General features: G+C 38.9%; 2 protein-coding genes across 3 annotated transcripts in view; one reads left to right on the plus strand and one right to left on the minus strand.

Moving 5' to 3' along the window:
• The window catches only part of EFL1 (elongation factor like GTPase 1), a 54,331-nt gene extending 40,761 nt beyond the window's left edge, over window positions 1–13,570 (minus strand). Inside the window, exons 1-12 of one of the 2 annotated variants that reach the window (XM_015872991.3) lie at window positions 13,529–13,570; window positions 13,297–13,396; window positions 13,048–13,115; window positions 12,516–12,600; window positions 11,957–12,090; window positions 11,293–11,430; window positions 10,278–10,492; window positions 8,811–8,934; window positions 8,094–8,170; window positions 7,845–7,981; window positions 6,775–6,897; window positions 4,525–4,624 (exon numbers count right to left, since the gene is read on the minus strand). In XM_015872991.3, the coding sequence (XP_015728477.2) occupies window positions 4,525–4,624; window positions 6,775–6,897; window positions 7,845–7,981; window positions 8,094–8,170; window positions 8,811–8,934; window positions 10,278–10,492; window positions 11,293–11,430; window positions 11,957–12,090; window positions 12,516–12,600; window positions 13,048–13,115; window positions 13,297–13,387 (1,292 nt within the window). In that variant the 5' untranslated portion in view covers window positions 13,388–13,396; window positions 13,529–13,570. Of the gene's footprint in view, window positions 1–4,524; window positions 4,625–6,774; window positions 6,898–7,844; window positions 7,982–8,093; window positions 8,171–8,810; window positions 8,935–10,277; window positions 10,493–11,292; window positions 11,431–11,918; window positions 12,091–12,515; window positions 12,601–13,047; window positions 13,116–13,296; window positions 13,397–13,528 lie in introns of both variants that reach the window. The other variant, XM_015872992.3, reaches the window with a different exon arrangement.
• Window positions 13,552–17,856, plus strand: SAXO2 (stabilizer of axonemal microtubules 2). The gene is made up of 4 exons (XM_015872993.3): window positions 13,552–13,708; window positions 14,960–15,139; window positions 15,312–15,514; window positions 16,023–17,856. Exons 1-4 carry the CDS (start codon window positions 13,668–13,670, stop codon window positions 17,003–17,005), a joined length of 1,407 nt encoding a protein of 468 aa, XP_015728479.3. The 5' UTR covers window positions 13,552–13,667; the 3' UTR covers window positions 17,006–17,856.
• Window positions 17,857–19,067: the final 1,211 nt, after the last annotated feature.

A 19,067-nucleotide genomic window follows, 5' to 3' on the forward strand; every position in this document is an offset into this window, starting at 1 on the left:
GTTTATTTTATTGCAAAAGAGAGTGAGGTTGAACAATAGAAAACACAAAGCAGATGGTGAAGAAGAAAACCTTCTTAAATGAAGACTTCTGCCCTGAAGGCAGTTGTTCAAAGCTATTTAAGGGGTTGGAATGTCTGAAAAAGTCCCAGGGGTAAGAGATTGATAGGGAAAGTAGTGAGGAGACAACCAAGGGATAAATGTAGACTATATGTCAAAGCACAGAATGCACATGAGGACGTACGTATGCATTCCAACACATTTTGTTATCCAAAAATGCTTTTCATTTTTGTAAATAATTCTGAGAGTACAAGTAAAATGTATGTATGCTCCACTCCCATCTCTTCCTTACAAGGCACTTTTATAAATATCACTGTATTTAGGTGTCAGTCAGTCCTTACCAAAAACCCCAGAGGTACCTCCAAATTCCGAAAGCACAAACTGCAATACACACATAAGCACTGTTAATCACATTATCAACTTGATAAGAAGCAGACTGAGCGTGGGCAGGTTTCTAGCTAGTAGGTAAAACCTAGACTTGCACCCAGTTTGTGTCAGCATTGACTTCCATAAAATTAGTCACTGCTAGTAGCATCATAAGAAATCACAAATCTGAGATCATTGATATCATGACATGTTGTCAAATAAATCCTTACACAGAATTGTAACACACTCAAGCAGAAATGAAAATTTCAACAAAATTCAAAATTTTCACACTCAAGCAGAAAAGAAAGGGATTCCCTGCCTACAAGAGATGCTATAACATGCACAATGTACGCATGAACCAGGCAAAGGTAGCCAACCACCTTATTACTAATTCACATTAAGCTCCACCACATGGTAAACAAGAGCTATGGAAATAACACGGCAAGCAGTGTAACATACACAGCATTACCACCCAGCAGACTGTTGATGCAACAGACTTCAGGTAAAATAAACAAGCTGATGATGACTATTTTCTTACTGTCGTATTACTCAGGGATATCTCATTCAGTTCAGACTGAACGACAACTTATTCTCTTCACTCCATCAACACTGAATGACAGCTTTTCTGCCCTTCCATGTTATGAAAGGCAGATTTTGTTCCAAAGCGTTTGAAAAATTCATAGTCAAATCATACACAAATTGGCCTCTGGTTTCTAAATAATCTATTGGGTTGGGGTTTTTTGTTTTTGTTTTTCTTTCTAAATCTTAGACCATCTGAAGAAGGAAACATCAGCCAGAACACCACTTCCAGAGACGTAAAGGGTTTTCAGTTGAAGTCAGGCAAAAATCAGTGAATTTCCATTTTTTCCTGTGATAAAGTACTTAGAACACAATAGAAAGGAGACGGAAGTATGCTACAATCTGTCAGTTTAAGACATGCAAACAAGATTCACCATGGCAAAAGAAAACTATTATACAACTCAGCATGAAATTATTATAAGAAAAGGCTGATCTCATAGTGACACAAAAAAAGACAAACTGATTTCCAGCTAACTGGACTTTTAATACCATCTTCAGGAAAATGCCTAGAACGTTACAGGTTTTATATCCCTCCTGCACTCATGAAATACCATTTTAGTAGATCAGGTTATTAGGTCAGCAGGCCTTTCTTAACCACCGTTTAGAAGTAGAAGTTGAATATGTAACAGTAAATAAGTACAGCTATCACAAATAACTATGGTCTTTTAATACAAAGCAAGGAGATTCAGAGAAGCCAATCTGGTCCTATTTTCCATTAATTCTGATTTGAGATATTTTAAATACCTAAAGTGAAGTAGATTGTACTGCACTGTTTTTGTGGGCTCTTAATTTGTTTGTCTGTCCCATGCAACCGAGGGACCAGCAATTTTCACAAGTTTACTGGAACTTAATATCTTCAACATCTCCACCTCTTCTGTCTCAATTTGTTGGAATTAGCAAATAATTTCACAAGTTCAGCCAGAAGAAACTGGAAGACAAAGCGTACTTGCACAATTCTTATTTCTTAAAGCACTGACCAAAAAACTCAGTATCACAGTGGTACAAGAAGTCCAATTCCATGCCTTCCCAAAGCAAGATAAATATAAGCTGCCAACCAGTTGAAACCTGACCACAAATCCATTTTCAACTTATTCTAGTGTTATAACTTCTGGCATTTAAACAGCAAAAGCAAAAAAAACCCAAACAAATAAAAAACAAAACACCAAAAACCCACAAACTTTAGTAAAGAAATTATTGATTTTTAAAGTCACCTTCTGGATGATATTTGTTGCCAGCAGCAGTCTCAAAGAAAGCTGGATTTTTAATTAAAACAACCTTCTTTATCATTTACTGAATGCCTTTGGATGTAGAAGAGCCTTTTGCTTTTCCCAGGCTGTGATTAAGAAGTATTACAAGCAGGTGTAAGAAATAAGGTAAACTACAAAGACACCATAAGACAAAGTCAATTTGCAGCTACAAAGGAAAAAAAAAAAAATCACAAAAAGGTAACGTTACACAACAGCACCTTGCAAAAGGAAAGGAAAAGAGAGCAGAAGCACAGATCTGCTTGTTACCTCTGGAAGCACTACAGCGTAAGCCTTGCAAAACAAAATAAAGATAAAACCAACAAAGAACACAATGTACTCTACAGAAAAGTATCTACTTCTTTACATGCTTTAACATATGTAAAAATACCCCCCACCCAAGAGGATTCAAACAACCAAGCTGATAGGTCCTGCATTAAACATCAAAACACACAACAAGAGTAATGACCCTTGAAAGTCAACATGAAATTGAAACATACAATACGTACATGTTTTTATATTAGCAAATATGAAAACACTATTATAACATACTCTTCACCTACACATGCTAAGCGTGTAGCTCCCTCTGCTCACGCATCCTTAAGGAAGATCCTCACAGAGTCTTATCTGATCCTCCTGGTTCCAACATTAGATTCCACACCCTCAGCACAGCCATCACAGCCTTTGCTGTGCCACTGTGAAATATATTGGCCAATATATTTCAAAGCGTATTGAAGAACCACATTTATACAATTATATAATTTTAAAGCATTGGTATTTTGTTGCACTGAAAATATTTCTTCAGTTTTTCCTTTTTTAGATATAAACTCCTTTTCTGAATTCTTCAAGAACTGCTTATCTATAGAATCTTAACCACTAAAACACATATTTAGCTACATTACTGGTTCTCAAAATAATGGGACCCAACTATAACTTCAAAACAAACTCCCTAGTGTTACCTAATCAGCAAAATTAAATGGTGATGAAACTGACTGATGATCTCAAAAGTCAAGCCACGTGATTTCATTTTTATACAGACAACCAGTAACTAATTGAATAATTCTATGTTAAACACTTCAAGATAAACCCTTCAGAAAATCCAGAAAAACACCACAGTCCTCAGTTTCCTCGATAAAGGCAGGGAAAGGACACTTCGCCTACAGTCAGAGCTGGTACCCTACAAATCCCCCAGAAATAACACCAAGTCAATTCTCATTCTGCTGCAATATATCAGAAAACCCACTTTTCAGTGATTTAGTCTAGACACATTTACCTACATTTTGTTTCAGTTTCTGGATGAACTCTGCACTATTTGAACTACCACTCAGATGTAGTCTTCCACTCAACTCAGTAAACAATTTGATGTTTGCCAACCCAGGTCAATGACTGTCAGAATTCCCGAGGGTGTATGACTAAAGAAAGTTTCAAAAAAGGCAAACAAGAAAGATGTAAGATGAATATTGGAAGAGACAGGGAAGCGGAGTTTATCCATGAGTGGTCATGTAGAAGTATGCAAACTATGTAGAATGAAAATATTAAGAGCTACCCATTAGCCCTGGGAAAGTCACAATCTCTCACATGTGGTCTTCTGCTTGAAATCACAAAACAGGACCTGTAGTAGCTCATTTCATTGTTGTTGCTGCAAATAAAATCCTGAAAATACGCCCCACGCTTCCTGTATCTGGTATATTTAAAAGCTATTGCTGCCTCTGTGTTGCATCATGTCAAACAATCTTGATTCTCAACCAATAAAAGAATGGATTGCTATCAGTGGCAGAATTGTGAGAACGTGGTGGCCTCAGTGTATTTGGAATGAAAAATAACTCTTCTGTAATCAAGTACCTGTGAAGGAAAGCAGGCAAAGCAGAAATAGCAGCACAATGCTGCACTGATGCCTGATCACACTCAGCATCACAGCAAAGAACGCGAAGCAAAACAGCACCATCTAGTGTCTCGTCAATCCACAAGTGTAAAGCATTTTTTTTTTTCTTTTACCCTGAAGTCATTAATATGGGAAGGAATTTTTGGTGGAAGATTTTAGATAACTGTGATAGAAAAAGATTGTGGTCCAGGCAGTGAATGAAATAATGGAAAAATCTTCAAGCATTATTACAGCAAGGATATCAACTTATGTGCATTCAACAGTCCAATCTAGTGTAGAGCTTAACATACTGCATTACTTAGCTATAAGTGAGAATCAGTTTTTAAGATCATAAAAACATAATTGATTCCTGAAGATATTAATGTAGATTAGAAGTGATGTTATCCATCTCCTTACCTTGGTTTATTGTGTGGCAATGCCTTTGCGTCAACAGCAAACATTTTGGAAACAAAAACAATCACTGGGGCAGTTCCTTCGCTACTGCATTTCAGAAAAGCTGAACAAACATAAAGGTTATTTGCAACATTTTTCCCCCCAACTGTATGGACAACATTGTGGCTTTCCACAAATGTTACAGGAATTACTATTTCTCCATTTCAGTGAGTAACATGGTAAGAGACAAATCAACAGGAAAAATATATATTTCTCTGCCTTTCTCATTTGGTAACTGTACCTCAACCTTCAAGTTCATTTAACAATAAAAAGAGTATAAATGTAGAAAACCAGGCCCTTCATAATAAAGCACAAAGTACACATATTTCAACTAAAAGTATTGCTATGATAATTTAAACTGTGTTCATAAGCAGGTTAAGATCAAAATGAAAAGACAGGGAGTAGCTTAATATCTAGACTGAGCTATTAATCCAGTGCCTCACTGTATTCTTCCTTCATACAGATCAAAGGCAGGAGTCCTGCAAGCATCTAAATACTCACAGCTTCATGAAATTCCAACAACTCAGCTGCAAGAACGGATCCACTTCAATGTTAACACATTCAGTACTTTGGAAATACTTTTTTCTCCATCACACTTGGAGCTCATTATCGCAATCAAAGCAAACATTACTGTTTAAGACTTAACAACACAGCAAATAAATCGTATTCTAATGCTCTGCCTTTCATCTTTTATGTATGAATACACAATATTGTAATCATAAGCACTCTACAACTAAGAAATATCAAAAAACTTACTATAATGTGTAGTACCCTATTTTCATGCCCAAGAACAGTAAGACCTCAGTTTACAGAGGCAACTTTCTTCCAACTGATTTACACTACTAAGATACTCTACACTGTCCTGAGAACACATCTATTGTATTTCAGAGAAGGAGAAAAGCATTAGTTTCCTCACATCAAGAAACAATTCCTAGCAACCTGCCAACTTGACATCACATCTCAAGTGGACATTTGACATCTCACCCCTTTGGATTCCATGAAGCTCTCTGTAAAACACTGTTTTAAAAAACACCTTTAATTACACACACAGTTCAGAACTTGTTCCAACTGCTCCTAGTTTAGGCATGCTATCTGCTCATCACTGTCATTCAACTAACTCTTGAAGTGTCATATTTACTACCTTATAGCAAAATACCATTCTATTTCTAAATGAATGTGCTTTTTAACAAAGTTTTCAAAGAAAACAAAACAATGCAAGCAAGGTTTACTTTTTCAGCTTTTGTTTGCTATTCTGTTATCATTTCTTGAATGTTACAAAATAATTAAGAAATTAACTATATCTTGAGCTATGAAAATATAGCTGAAACCACAATCATGTCTGAAGTGACAGCTAAGCTACATTGTAGTTTTTCCTAACAATGCATTCTCAATACATAAACTTCTTAGTAATAAATCCAACAGAAAAATTGTTTTCATTTTACACTAGCAAAACTGGGCCTCGATAATCAATATACTTGTAAGTGTAAAATTCAAGTTCAAACCTCCAACTGGCTAAAACTAATGTTTTTAATAAATATGACAACAAAACATTACATTCTTTCTTAATTAAAATCGCAGAGTATCCTGAGTTGGAAGGGATCCACAAGGGCCAAAGATCAAACCTTACATCTAAGAGTGTTACCCACATCATCTCCTGCAGCTCACTGCTGTGCCCACTACCCTGAGCAGCCTCTCCAAGTGCCAGACCACCCTCCTGCTGCAAAACCCTTTCCTAACCCCCACCTGACTCTCCTGACACAGCTCCATGTCGTTCCCTCTGGTCATGTTGCTGTCAGCAGAGAGTGGGGATCAGCACTGCCCTTCTGCCTCCCTGTGAGGAGCTGAGCTGCCATGAGGGCTCTCCTCAGCCTGCTCTGCTCCGAGCTGAATTGAATTACATGATGAATTCCAGTGTTTAGCTCTATATACAAGAATTAACCTCGTAACTTCCCAAAATCCAGAGTTTAAGTCTCAGACTGTTACTTGCAGCTTGAGTTGCCTAAAAGTCATGAATATGTGAGATTGAAGAAAAATATCAGGTATAAATATAAGACAATACTATGACACGTCACAGATAAACATCAACAAAGCTATTACAAATGAAATAATTATATATGTCTAAATATAGCTTACCACACATCTTATAATCTAAAGACAAACAAAATAATCAAGTTTGAAGCAACACTGTGCTCCTGGCAATGGCTGAACACCTACCGCTTTTCAGTTCCTGGGTTTCCGGTGGTAAAGAATCAAATGTTTTAGCTCCAACACACATCAGCTTTTCCACTCTCTCTGGAGTGATGTCAAGGGGACTGGGAAGTTTACTACACACCATAGCTAAAGCACATTGCTAAGGATATAGAGAATCTTCTTTTTATTTCCTTACTGAGTAGAATAAAAGGAAGATAAGAGGTTTTGATACCTGTTTCTCTAAATAAACACTATCATGCACTAACTGCCATCCACAATAGACAGCCCCAGTCCAGCCCTGTCTCTCACAGCACGCTCGAGTCAGCAACAATTTTGGACATTCGACCACATGCAGAGCAGGCAGCTAAGCAAGGATGTCCCACTCTATGTGCAACTGGGAAGCGAGGAACTGCACAACTGACAATTTATAGAGCTAGTGTTTGTAAATCATTAACTTGCACATATCTACTGATTAATAAGTGCATGTAAGTGAACATGTTTGCATATAGTTATTGAAAGAAGATATTTAAGATGTTCTGTCTAACAGAAGAATGTTCAAGAAGTAAAATCTCAATCATGCTACGAATTTATGAACTCCTTCCTTCTTGGTGGCAATCACAGAGCTCTGCCTTTGATAAGTATTACAGTGAACACTTGTTCCCTGCTATCACATTAATGTAAATGTCCTCCTATGATTATTCACAGCTTCTTCATCAGTACACACAGATATCATGAGAAAGTATGCAGCACAAACTGCCTTCTCCGCATTGTCCTTTGCTTCATTATCATCTCAGGTACTTTTGTTAGTTTGTTTTCAAATCAAGCTATCATTAGTTTGGCCTTTATTTCTAACACTCCTAACATCTTGAAAAACAACATCAGAACAGAAGCTATTATAGAAGGGAAATGAAGAAAGCAGATACTACTAAGGAATCGAGGCATCACAGAAAACATAAATAAATAAATAAAACAGCCCTGTTAAAGTACCATTACCACTAGCATCAAATGTGCCAAATCATTAAGCAATTAAAACACACTCTTTCAAGTCTATGAACCACCAATAGAACAAAAAGCTGCATCTTCCTGAAGGATACAAAGGACTGCATCAGATATAGGTAGCCACTGACTACAGATGGCATTAAGGTGAACCTTAGGGTCTGCATGCCGTGACTCCCGGGGACCAATTTTCAAGCCCAGTGAGGTTACTATCTTCTCAATTTTTTCTTTATCTCTGTAAGAAAAATATAAGCCATGTTGGTAATATCTAACATGCATTCCTCGCTACAGTAGTTCAAAAAACCACTGGTAAGGGATTCTGTGAAAGCTTCACAGTTTCTTCTCACCTTTTCATAACAGCTTCATATAGACTCCATATGTTGTCCAACACCAACTGCACAAACAAGGGCTTCTTTCCTTTTGACTGGTAGAACATGAAAAGACATGCAGCCAATTATCAGCACTTCCGCATTTTTCCAGCAGGCTTAAGGCTCCTCTTTAATTTAGGATTTTCATAAGTAGTATGTAAAATCTTTATTCAAAACCAACCCCATCTCCTGTTCCTACACAAGATCCCTGCTTCAACCCTTGTCTAAGAAAGGGCATAAAATTCCAGGTTAGTTTTGTTAATTAATTGCAGTATAAGGGTTTCACTTTCAGAGAAAAAGCCAGATAAAGACAGAATACATCCACCTTGAGCACTGTTATCTTCTCTTTAATTCTCACCTACTGAGAAGAAAAAAGTCATCAGATGAAAATAGGGAAACTCCTGCCCCCTGAGTGGTAGAAACAAGCCCAGAAAAGTACAGTTCTCATGCTGGTGTTTCAAGCACAGCATTCAGTTACAATTTACATCTCACTATGGCAAAAATTCCATAAAATCCTAAATCCTCAGTTAAACATGGAAATCCTAAATCAAAAGCTGCAGAAGCACTTTCAAATCATTCACTACACTGGTTCCTACTTTACCAGTCTTGCATTTGTCTTCTATGTTTTGCTGTATCCTGAACCTGGAAAACAAGAACTAAATAAACCCCAGGTAACAGTTCTGACAATCTCCCTACCTGATCACCTTTCATTATCTTCTTTGCTTTTGTGTTCAGATAATAATCTCCCCATAAAGTCTTCAGCAGCAATGCAGGCTTGATTCCAATCTTTTGGCTGTACAGCTTTGCAAAATGCTCAATGCTGAAAGGAAACAAAATGCATCTTGATTGAAGTGTAATGCTGTTTACACGTGCTTGTCAGCCTAAGCAAGTGACAACTTACACAAATCTCATGACCTTGGTTTGCTCCCTTTTTTTCTCCCCCAATTTGCCTTCACGTTAGCTCCTGTTTTTTTCACATTTACACCAACAAAAACATCCAATGGCAACAGCTCAAAAACACCAGCAGTATTTGTATGTTTTTGTTTTAAGTCAGCTCAAAGGCTGAACTTGTTCAAACTAAACAAATATCTGTACCACCCCTCGAGAAAAATATCAGAAACAATACTAAATTTTCAGTATTTAAAGTCACATCTGTCTATCTGACTCTATAAAAGAGCTCCTGTTACACATTTAACTGTGACAGAATGGCAAGAATTAAAAATCAAGTATTTTCTCTTGTCATACTTTAGCCATCAAATGATGGCAATTGTGCCTATTTCAGGCACTTAAAGCAACGTTACAAATAACAACATGTCTAACCCATAAAATAACACAAGTTTTAATACTGAGGGGATATAACCATTGTAAACTTCTCAAAGCCTGAAGTCAGAATACAAATGTATTCCTTAGTGGATGTGAAAATGGATTAGAACTGCATGAATACTGTTAGGTAATTTGCAGCTTACATTTGTTCTGGAAGCCTGCAAAAGGAAATATATACAAACAAAAACTAACACTTTGGTTCTGAGAAGATGAAAGGTGAACTGGGTTTAATATTAGCATTCTAGCTATGCTGTCAGGCAACAATGCACCACAATGCAAAAGTTTCAAGAGATTTTTTCAGTTTCTTTCACTGCAGTGATAAGAGCTCAAGTTAAGATTAAAATCACACCAAGTAAATTCCAAATCAAAGCTTGAGCTTGACTTAAGAATGCTGGAATTTATTTAAAGGTTTACAACATCCAAGAAACATACTGGATTACCAGGTGAATCTCTAATTACAGACTCGTGCTAAAGCTGAGGACTCCACCTTGCGGCCAGCAGTCAGAACAGAGCACATGTCATCCTCACTACAGCATGCTGCCCTCAAAAACTGGTTACTAAGAACAGGACTGCAAAACAGGACTTATCACAGACTCAGATCAGTCACCTTGATAATTTTGTGAAATTGTTCTATCCCCACATTCTTACTTCTAGTTCAGTCATAGTGTTTCCAGCTGTACAGTGTTGATGTATATACATATATATGAGGACAGATAAAATGTTGCATAGCACAGAGAAGGAAAAATCAGCAGAAGGAAGGAACCCAAAATGCCTCAAATTTAACGTTACCGGTGGCAAACACATATCAAAAAAAGGCAACAAAGCAAACTTAATACCTACCCAAAACCCCAGCCATCAATTGCACTGGCAAACACCACATTTCCATGGTCTGGAGAAAAATAGAGGTGGGAATCATCAGTATCTTCCAACCCAGCACTCCAGTCATAAATTTGATCTCCAGCTGCTGTGTCAGAACTACTTTCATTTTCAGCTTCTTTTTCAGCTCTTTCTTCTAAGACTTTCGAGGTAAAGAGTGATCCAGTGACTGCATTTATCTATGAAAGGGCAGGCAAAAACACCTAAAGATCTGTACACTCCTTTACAACACCTGTAATTTAACACATTTCCTCCCACCCTCCAAAATACAGAGAGGTTTTTGAACACTTTTGCACACTTAAGATCCACTCTGCAATTTAAAACACAGATCTCAGGTATCAAATCCTGTCAATCTGAAGACCATGGGAATTTGATGGACTAACATTTCAGCTCAGAGTAGGTTTTCCAATTCACTCACTCATGTCAGGATTAAATCAGCTTTAGATCATTACACATAACCCAGCGCTTCTCAGATGAGGGAATGATGAAATATAAACTCATAACTGCCAACAAACAACAGCAACAAAGGGCAAAGGGAAACCATGTAGATAACTGTCAAAAACAGAACTTTGAAAAGAGTCTGAAGGCAATTTACCTTACAATCTCAGAAGAGTTAACTTCATTCTGGCATAAGTGTATCATTATCAATAACAGTCTAAAGATATCTGTCTGGCCTCAAAGGAGCTTAGGCAATTTATCGGGGTAAGACATACAACAAGGATTTATGACAGCTTGTCCAGCAACATTTCATTTGCTTTTCCCCATCAAAGACATTCAGAATGAACCTTATATCATTGATACATTTCCTTTTCAGCTGGTTAAATGAGACAAGCTGTACCAGTGCTCGGTTCCACAGCATAAGGAAAGATGGTTTTGTTGCAGTTATAAACCATTGAAAACCACAATCTTTCTCAGTTCAAGAATGGAGACAAGGCTGGGGGAACTCACAACCAAATGTGACACTAAAGCATGAAAATACCTGTTCTAAAATATTCTTAAGGTGCATGTATGCCTCCTGAGGGGTTAACTTCAGCTCCACAATCAAGCGATCAATTTTATTTATCACCAATACTGGACGAATATTTTCTAGCCATGCCTGTCGTAGAACTGCTTGAGTCTATTAAGAAAAAAACAGTTGAAAAGAAAACCCATTACAGAAAGCTTAACACCACAAGAGAGAGAACGTTACAGTTCCACAGGGATAGTTATTACAGAAGATATTTTTATAGCTAAAAAGCCCACCAAACTAACCCATACTCCTATAAAAGTCATTAAAAACAACCACAAAATCATTATTTTGCATAATACTTCCATTTTCAGTATTCCAAAAGCACACAATATTAACTAACTTGCTTCAGACATTAACTTCCGTAAACAAATATTCTATTACCAGAAAAATTATGCAGTTTTTCAGCCCTACACCACTACACCCACTCAACAGCTTTACTCAGTTTTTCAGCAAAACCAAGAAATAAAATTGCCCTCTTTCAGACCTTGAATACATGATCATCCATTACAAGTTTTCCAGAACTCCTTAAGCCAGCTTATCTTTTATTTCCACATAATATATTCAGACTTACAAACAATTCTGGTTTGCTTACTCACTCTACACTGTTCTCTCTCTCATGTGCTTTTTATTTCACCTGTGGACAGACGCCTTCAACAGCATCCACCACTATGATGCAACCATCACAGAGTCGGACAGCAGTAGATACTTCTGAAGAAAAATCCACATGCCCTGGGGAGTCTATTAAATTAATCAGATACTCCTGACCACCTAGGATCAAACAATAAATATTTCAGAACAGTTTCCATAAATACATATTTTGGCCAGGTTGTTACACTGCTAAGCCAGTACTGATTTCCAAGGACAACATCTGTAGTAACTCTTAAGCTCAATAAAAACTTAAACAGCATAGCATCCAGTGGCTTATACATGAGGCAATTTAACTCACAACTTTTAAGATGAATTAACTGTATCCCTGCACAAATACATCGCTATCAAGGAAGTCTAAAGATACTGTTTGTCTTACTGTTTGTCCTTGGTTAACATTTGGATACGTGCTGAAGACTTTGCAGAATCATGGCTAACACAGAAACATACAATTTACATAGATCTTTTTAGATCTCAACAGTGTCAATGGAGAGACAGGGGGAAAATTCCCATCAATCAGCTTGAACTTGCTGCCATCAACATCTTACCTTTCTGAAAGTGCAACGAAATCGCACTGGATTTCATCGTTATCCCTCGGACCTGCTCATCCTCCCTGCTGTCCATATATCGCAGCTGAGGGCAAAAACAAAGGAATAGATATGGGGAATTATCTTCACAAGTTATCAAACGCTAACAAGCGTAACTGCACAAAGATAAGGATCACAGAGTCACTCAAGTTGGAAAAGACCTTAAAGATCGAGTCAAACCACGTCCTAACCATACAACCCAAGTCTAACAACCCTCTGCTAAGTCATGTCCTTGAGCACCACATCCAAACAGTTTTTAAACACAGAGAGGAATGGTGACTAAACCATCAATCACATCAGCGTCTTAGTCCCGTATCTACCTAACTTTCATGAGAACTAGAAGAGTCCCAGGTTGACCCTCAGATGAAAGGAACCTTGGGGAAAAGCACAGGTCTCGCAATTGGATCTGCTAAACTTGCCTTGAAATAGCACAAGATAAGGGGGGGGGGACCTCATCATCTCTGTTATGTTACAGATGAGCAGGTAACTCTACCTTTCCTGCTAAGCGGCTGGAGATGATCCCATTGCTGGATATCAGGCAATCCGCTAGGGTGGTTTTGCCTGAAAGGAAACACAAGTTACTCAGTTTTAATACAGCAAACGATGCGGCGGCATCACAACTGCTAACGACAGCACAGAACAGCATCAGAAATCATTGGAGCCGGAAGGGATTCTGCCATTCTAAACATGCAGGTGTTCATTCACACCAACATTCAGCGATGACTGCCACGATTTCGCTCACCGTGATCCACGTGTGCCAGCACACAGATGTTCCGGATGCCGGCAGCCTTTTGCTGGAGGCCCATCATCTTCCCCACGCTCGTAAGGACCATGGTTGAGCCCTGTGACAGAGGGAAGCGCTCAGCTGAGACACCACAGGACGAAGGGCGCTCTCCTCGTTACATAAGCCGGGCAGGGAGCGGCCCCACAGCTTCCACTGCAGGGCGAGGGCCCCACCGAGGAGAAACACTCACCACCACGACGGTGCTCCACACCAGGAAGCCCAAACCCGCTCCGCCCCCGCGGGCCGTGACGTCGGACGGCGGCCGGCATAGGCCTCTCCAGGGGACGCCGTTGCTGGGTGACGGAGCGCTGCCTCAGTCGGAGCCGAGCATGGGGCGGCCGCGGTGTCTGTGCGAGATCTGCACCTGCGGGTAAGTGCCTGCACTGCTCACACGTTCGATTTGTTTCTTACAACGCAAATACTAAGTGCGGTGAGGGAAGGAGCTCTGAGAAAAAGGACCTGGAGAGCATCACGGTGCTCACGCTCCTAAAGGACGGCTGTGTCCTAGGAAAGGTCCAGCAGAGGGATATAAAGGTGACTGAGCGCCTGGAGCATCGCCCTGTGAGGAAAGGCTGAGAGGGGATCTCATCACTGATTATAAACACCTGAAGAGGGGTCTGGTTGGGCTGTTTTGAGTACTGTGCAGCAATAGAACAAAGGGCAATGGGCAAAAACTGGAGGACAAGAAGTTTCATACAAACATAAGGCAGAACTTTACTAGGAGAGAGCTTGAGCACCAGAACAGGCTGCTCTGAGAAGCAGCGGATCCTCTTCCTATGGATACATACATTCACAACCTGTCTGTATGCTTTCCTATGTAACCTACTGCAGGCAACTGCTTCAGCAGAGGTTCAACTTGATGATCTTCACAGGTCTCCCCCAGCCCCAACAATTAGATTCATAGAACAATTGAATAAAACACCACAAAGTACATAGCTTAAAATAAATATCATTAAAGTTTCTACAGCCAATAAAACTCAAGCTGTTGTTGGCTTAGGCAACACATTTTGTTTGCTGTGGTGTAGCTATAGTGTTTGTATTCAGGGGAAGCCTGGTCACTTGGCACTGTTACCTGGATATTGCAATGCACACACCTCTTAGAATAGGTTTCACATTATAACATACAGAATCCACTAAGAGCTGAATCTGAGTGTTATTGTTCATGCTTAGGGATTGCAGTCTTGAGCCCCGTTAGATACCAATAATTGTTACATATTTCTAAGAATCTATTCAGATTCCTTTTCTTTAGGCTGAATCGCTTTCTGTGCCTATTAAGTGATCTTTCCACATCGCAACATTAATGCCAAAAACCACTGAAGTGCTCAGCGTGCTTAAAGATCAGTTTACAAAACATGCAATATTTCTCAGGTCCAACGCTGGGCATGTCTCTATTTTTACAGCTCAGAAGTTCCTTTCAGCTCAAAGCTTTAAGACTTTTGCACTCTCTGTGTCTGTTCCATTAGCACAATATTTTGTGCTCAGAAACAAAAAACCCTTTAAGCGCAATCTAGTGACACGGAACCATCTTCCTCATTTGTTATTCATTCCCAGTAGATAAGAAATTACTTTTCCCTTTAAATGAGACTTCTTAAAAAGATCTCATCTGATGTATTTCGCCCAGGCGCCATCGCTGCCCTCATAGGCCTACAAGGATTTATGATAACAGACAACAGCTGCACCTCACAACAGAATATGTGGAAAAATACCCCAAGTACAGCAACATCTCTCCTGCCCGGAGCCTTAAGCCAAAACAAGAGTACCAAGCGCATCGTGGCAAAATGGAAGGAATTACAACATTTAAGTAAGCATTTTAAAGCAATGTATGTTCCTATTGCTTTATAACATTTCTCATAGTTTCTCATTGAAGGGGAGGGAGAGGGGGGTTGTTTTTTCCCCACACAACAGGAAAACGACAAGGGTGACTCCATCAGCAAAATGTATTTTAACCAGTATTTTCCTCTTCCTCAATTCAGATCTGATTATTTACCATATGATATTGTGAAACGGCCATTTCGGGTACAGGAAGAATATAAACCAAAGACTGGAGAGCTAGAACTTGGAACCACGTACAAGAAAGATTATAATGCTCATGAAATCCAACCAGTGATGTTAGTAAGACCTTCAGAGAGAAAGCACACTACAGGAGGAAAATTGGATACTATACCGACCTATCAAGGTAATAACAAATGCCATCTTTAGAAAGATGAGTAGGCAAAGGTAGTTTTCTGGGTTTTCTTTATTAGAGATGTGAAACTGGATTTCTTAGTTTGGGCATAATAAAGCTGTTTAGAGCTGACATTTACAAGTTCTAAAGAAAAGCTACCCCTGGGACTCGTTGGCTAGAAGGATGCTGACACACATTTGTTAGGCTCAGACATAAGTTTGTTGTTATTAAACTCACAGTATATCAAGAACATACAGAACAGTTAGTGGAGAAAATTTAGTGTGTATACAGAACGCTCTTTTTCCTTGAGGAAACAGTATTTGGTGCCTTATTTTGACATTTTTTCTGGTTCTGTCACACTGTTCATAGAAGACAGGTTTGTCACATCACAGAGATAACATCTCTCTAACTCACACCCATTTTCTTAAGTTTGCAAGGCTTAGTACCAGAAGTTGTCTTAATTTCAAAGGAACATTCCTAAGAAATAACACTTACATGAAGTTTTGTTTTTGCCTTAAAGATGACTATAGGTCATGGGAAATTCAAAGAAGGGAACCTGTTAAATTGGATCACGTCTACCACCCACCTACAGAGAAGTTTGGAAATCCTACTACATTTCAAGATGACTTTGTTCCTAGGGAACTGAATCCTAGACAAAGTTTCAAACCTCTCCGTGTACCCAAACTTTCAGACATGCCTTTTGACAGCACTACGAGTCACCGCATTTCCTATATTGCTCATCAACTAGAACCAAAGTTTGTAAAATCGAAAGAAGAGTATAAGCCAAGCAACCAACCCTTTGAAGATCTCACAACTCACCGGAATGATTTTAAAGGGCTGCCTGGGCCACTTGCAAGAAGCTGCAAGCCTGAAAATGCAAAAGTCCAATCCAGTGATCACTTTAGTGGGGTCACTGAATTCCAGGATCGTTTTCAGCCCTGGCAGGTCTCCTTGCCTGAGGCACGCAAATCAAAAGAATACACTCCTCCCCCGGGTAACATGGACTTTAACTCCACAAGCCGCCTTGATTACATTAAACATGAGATTTCTCCCACTGTACCTATAAGGCCAATTTCTAACACAAGAAGAAGCAGCGCCCCTTTCCAAGGGAATACTACTACGAAGGAAGACTTTAAAGCCTGGGCCAGCTCCCGGCAAGAAATTATTAAGAAACAACAGGAAATCCCCAAACCCACAGGAAAATTTTATGATTTAACTACATTCAAATCTCATTACGTACCACATCACATCGTTCCAACTCGAAGTTTCAAACCTGTGCGTGTCATTCTTCCTAATTCAGCTCATTTTCAGGATGAAACTATGTATCGCACCGAATATACTCCAAAGAAACAAGAGATCTGCCCAGCAAATTACCCATCTCCTCCAGGTTACACTTACGTAAACACAGATTCTCATGGTCATAAATTCTTCCGCCAGCTCACTCCAGAATTTTCTGAGTTAAACAGCAATCACATCCCTAAGGAAGTGGCTGTTGTGTCTTAATACTTACAACACAAGCATCCTGGTGAAATACCTGGAACGCTACCTGCTCTTTTTCTTCAGATTACATCAAAGCAACCTCAATAATGCAAGTTCTGATTTGAAAAGCATATAGACCGATAGCTGAAGGAAATCAAGTCAAACCAGAAGACTACTGAAATACTTCTGGAGATGTGCCTGTTTTTGTAGGACTAATCTTACATGGAATCAAGCCTTTTTTGATTGTGCATTCCAGGTTCCTTGACACCTCAGATTTCATTATGTTCCCTCTGAAACCTACTTTCCCATTAATGATTTTCTGCAAGTCAAATCACTGTAGTTGCATTTTATAAATAGCATTTTGCTTTTCAGAGTAATCAAATAAAATGTTGAATAATAACTCGCATATCCCAGTTCTTCATCTCATCAATAGAGTGGATAGGATAGTAATAGAGTGGAGAGGATACACTTTGACACGTCCTCTCCTTCCACATCAGTAATTTTTTAAGCTGTTGTGCTAATTGAATTTCTCAGTGAGATTTCATAGATGATGGTTATTGTACTTAAAAATGCAAACAGTGAGAAAGAAAAGAGAACAAGGCTCAAAAATTTAATGCCCATCCACAGCAATTTTGGACTCTGCTGATATCTAAAGCTGAGTGGCTTTACATTGCCAAGGTTCATTGCAGAGACAGTCTGAGAGGAAAAAGGCAGAAAGAAGCGTATGTGGAGTTACAAATAAAAAGAAGCATACATTGAGATGTGCAACTGAGAGCCTGGTTTCACACTGAATAAATATTGAAAGCAGGAACTGGATCTTATGTAAGGAGGAAACCTGAACTGAGTATAATAAAGCATCAGGTATTTTTAGGTAATTCGTAGCATCTGTTTGTTACATGATTTACTCTGTTAATGAAATGGCAATTCAATTAAACTTTTCTTTCTAGAGACTACTCATTTCCTCAGCTGTAGGATTGGAGATGAGCAATGAAGAATGAAACAGGTTTGCCTGAAAAGAAGGACAGAACGACTAATTTGCTTTCATCCTTCTGTACTATAGAAGCAGACAAACCACAGACACTCCTCTTCATGAAACTTCACACATTCTCTGTTTATCCACAGCTGAAGTCAAAACATCCCACAGTTACACCTGACAGCACTTCCTACATGCAATTAATAACACATATACACCTTATTCATACCTCATTTGACACTTACAGAACCCCCTAATATCCTCCCAGCTCTCTTTTCCAGGAAAGAAGAAAGAATCCCTGAGAAATGCTTCCTGAACCCATGTAGTTATGCATTCCTGCATGTTCTGCTGGCAATGGCTCCTCCCCAGGGCCTGTGAGCAAACCCCAGGTGTGTTCTGTAATTTTCACAGCTGGTTTTGCAGTACCCAATTAACGTATTCCTTTTTCCCTTAATTGGTGGGAAGTCATTTGCTGCCACCTACCAGCACAGCACAGAGAAATTTCAAGTGGAAATTCAGATACATTTTTTCAGGGCTCCTCTACAGATGTGTGTGATAACTTCTTTTGGTTGAAGGAGACATATTCTAGTTTTACCCTTGAATTTTCTCTCTCCTGTATTTTAAAGTACAGGAAAGCACCCTTATTACATTACAGTAGAAAATACACATCCTGAAGATCATGCTTCCAAGAAAAGCATCAAATGATATTATAAACCTTCAGACACTAATTAAATATTTAAGGACAACTTCTTCATAAGGAAGATAATATCGAAAAACACACAAAATCAACAGCGGGCTGTTTCTCAAAAAGTTTTTGTTAAAGCAGTATTTTATGATATCAAGCTAACACGTGTAAGTGGAAGTTACTTATGGATTCATAAGCTGTCCCAGAAGCGCTTATCACACACTATTTGTTCTTTTGAAGGCTACAGACAAAGAGTGAGTCAAAAAAGAAAATTAAATGGAATCACACCCCTTTGCATGTGCTACAATCCAGGATAACTCTAAAATACCATTTCATTGTTAGGCATTTTCAACTTACAATAATTATGGAACCATAATGCAATGGAAAGTGCAAAAACAACAGCAGCAGAGAAACAAAGCTTACCCTTA

The sequence above is a fragment of the Coturnix japonica genome, chromosome 14 (assembly GCF_054131305.1).
Source record: "Coturnix japonica strain WE chromosome 14, WE-NBRP24, whole genome shotgun sequence".
In the NCBI taxonomy this organism is placed as follows: Eukaryota; Metazoa; Chordata; class Aves; order Galliformes; family Phasianidae; genus Coturnix; species Coturnix japonica.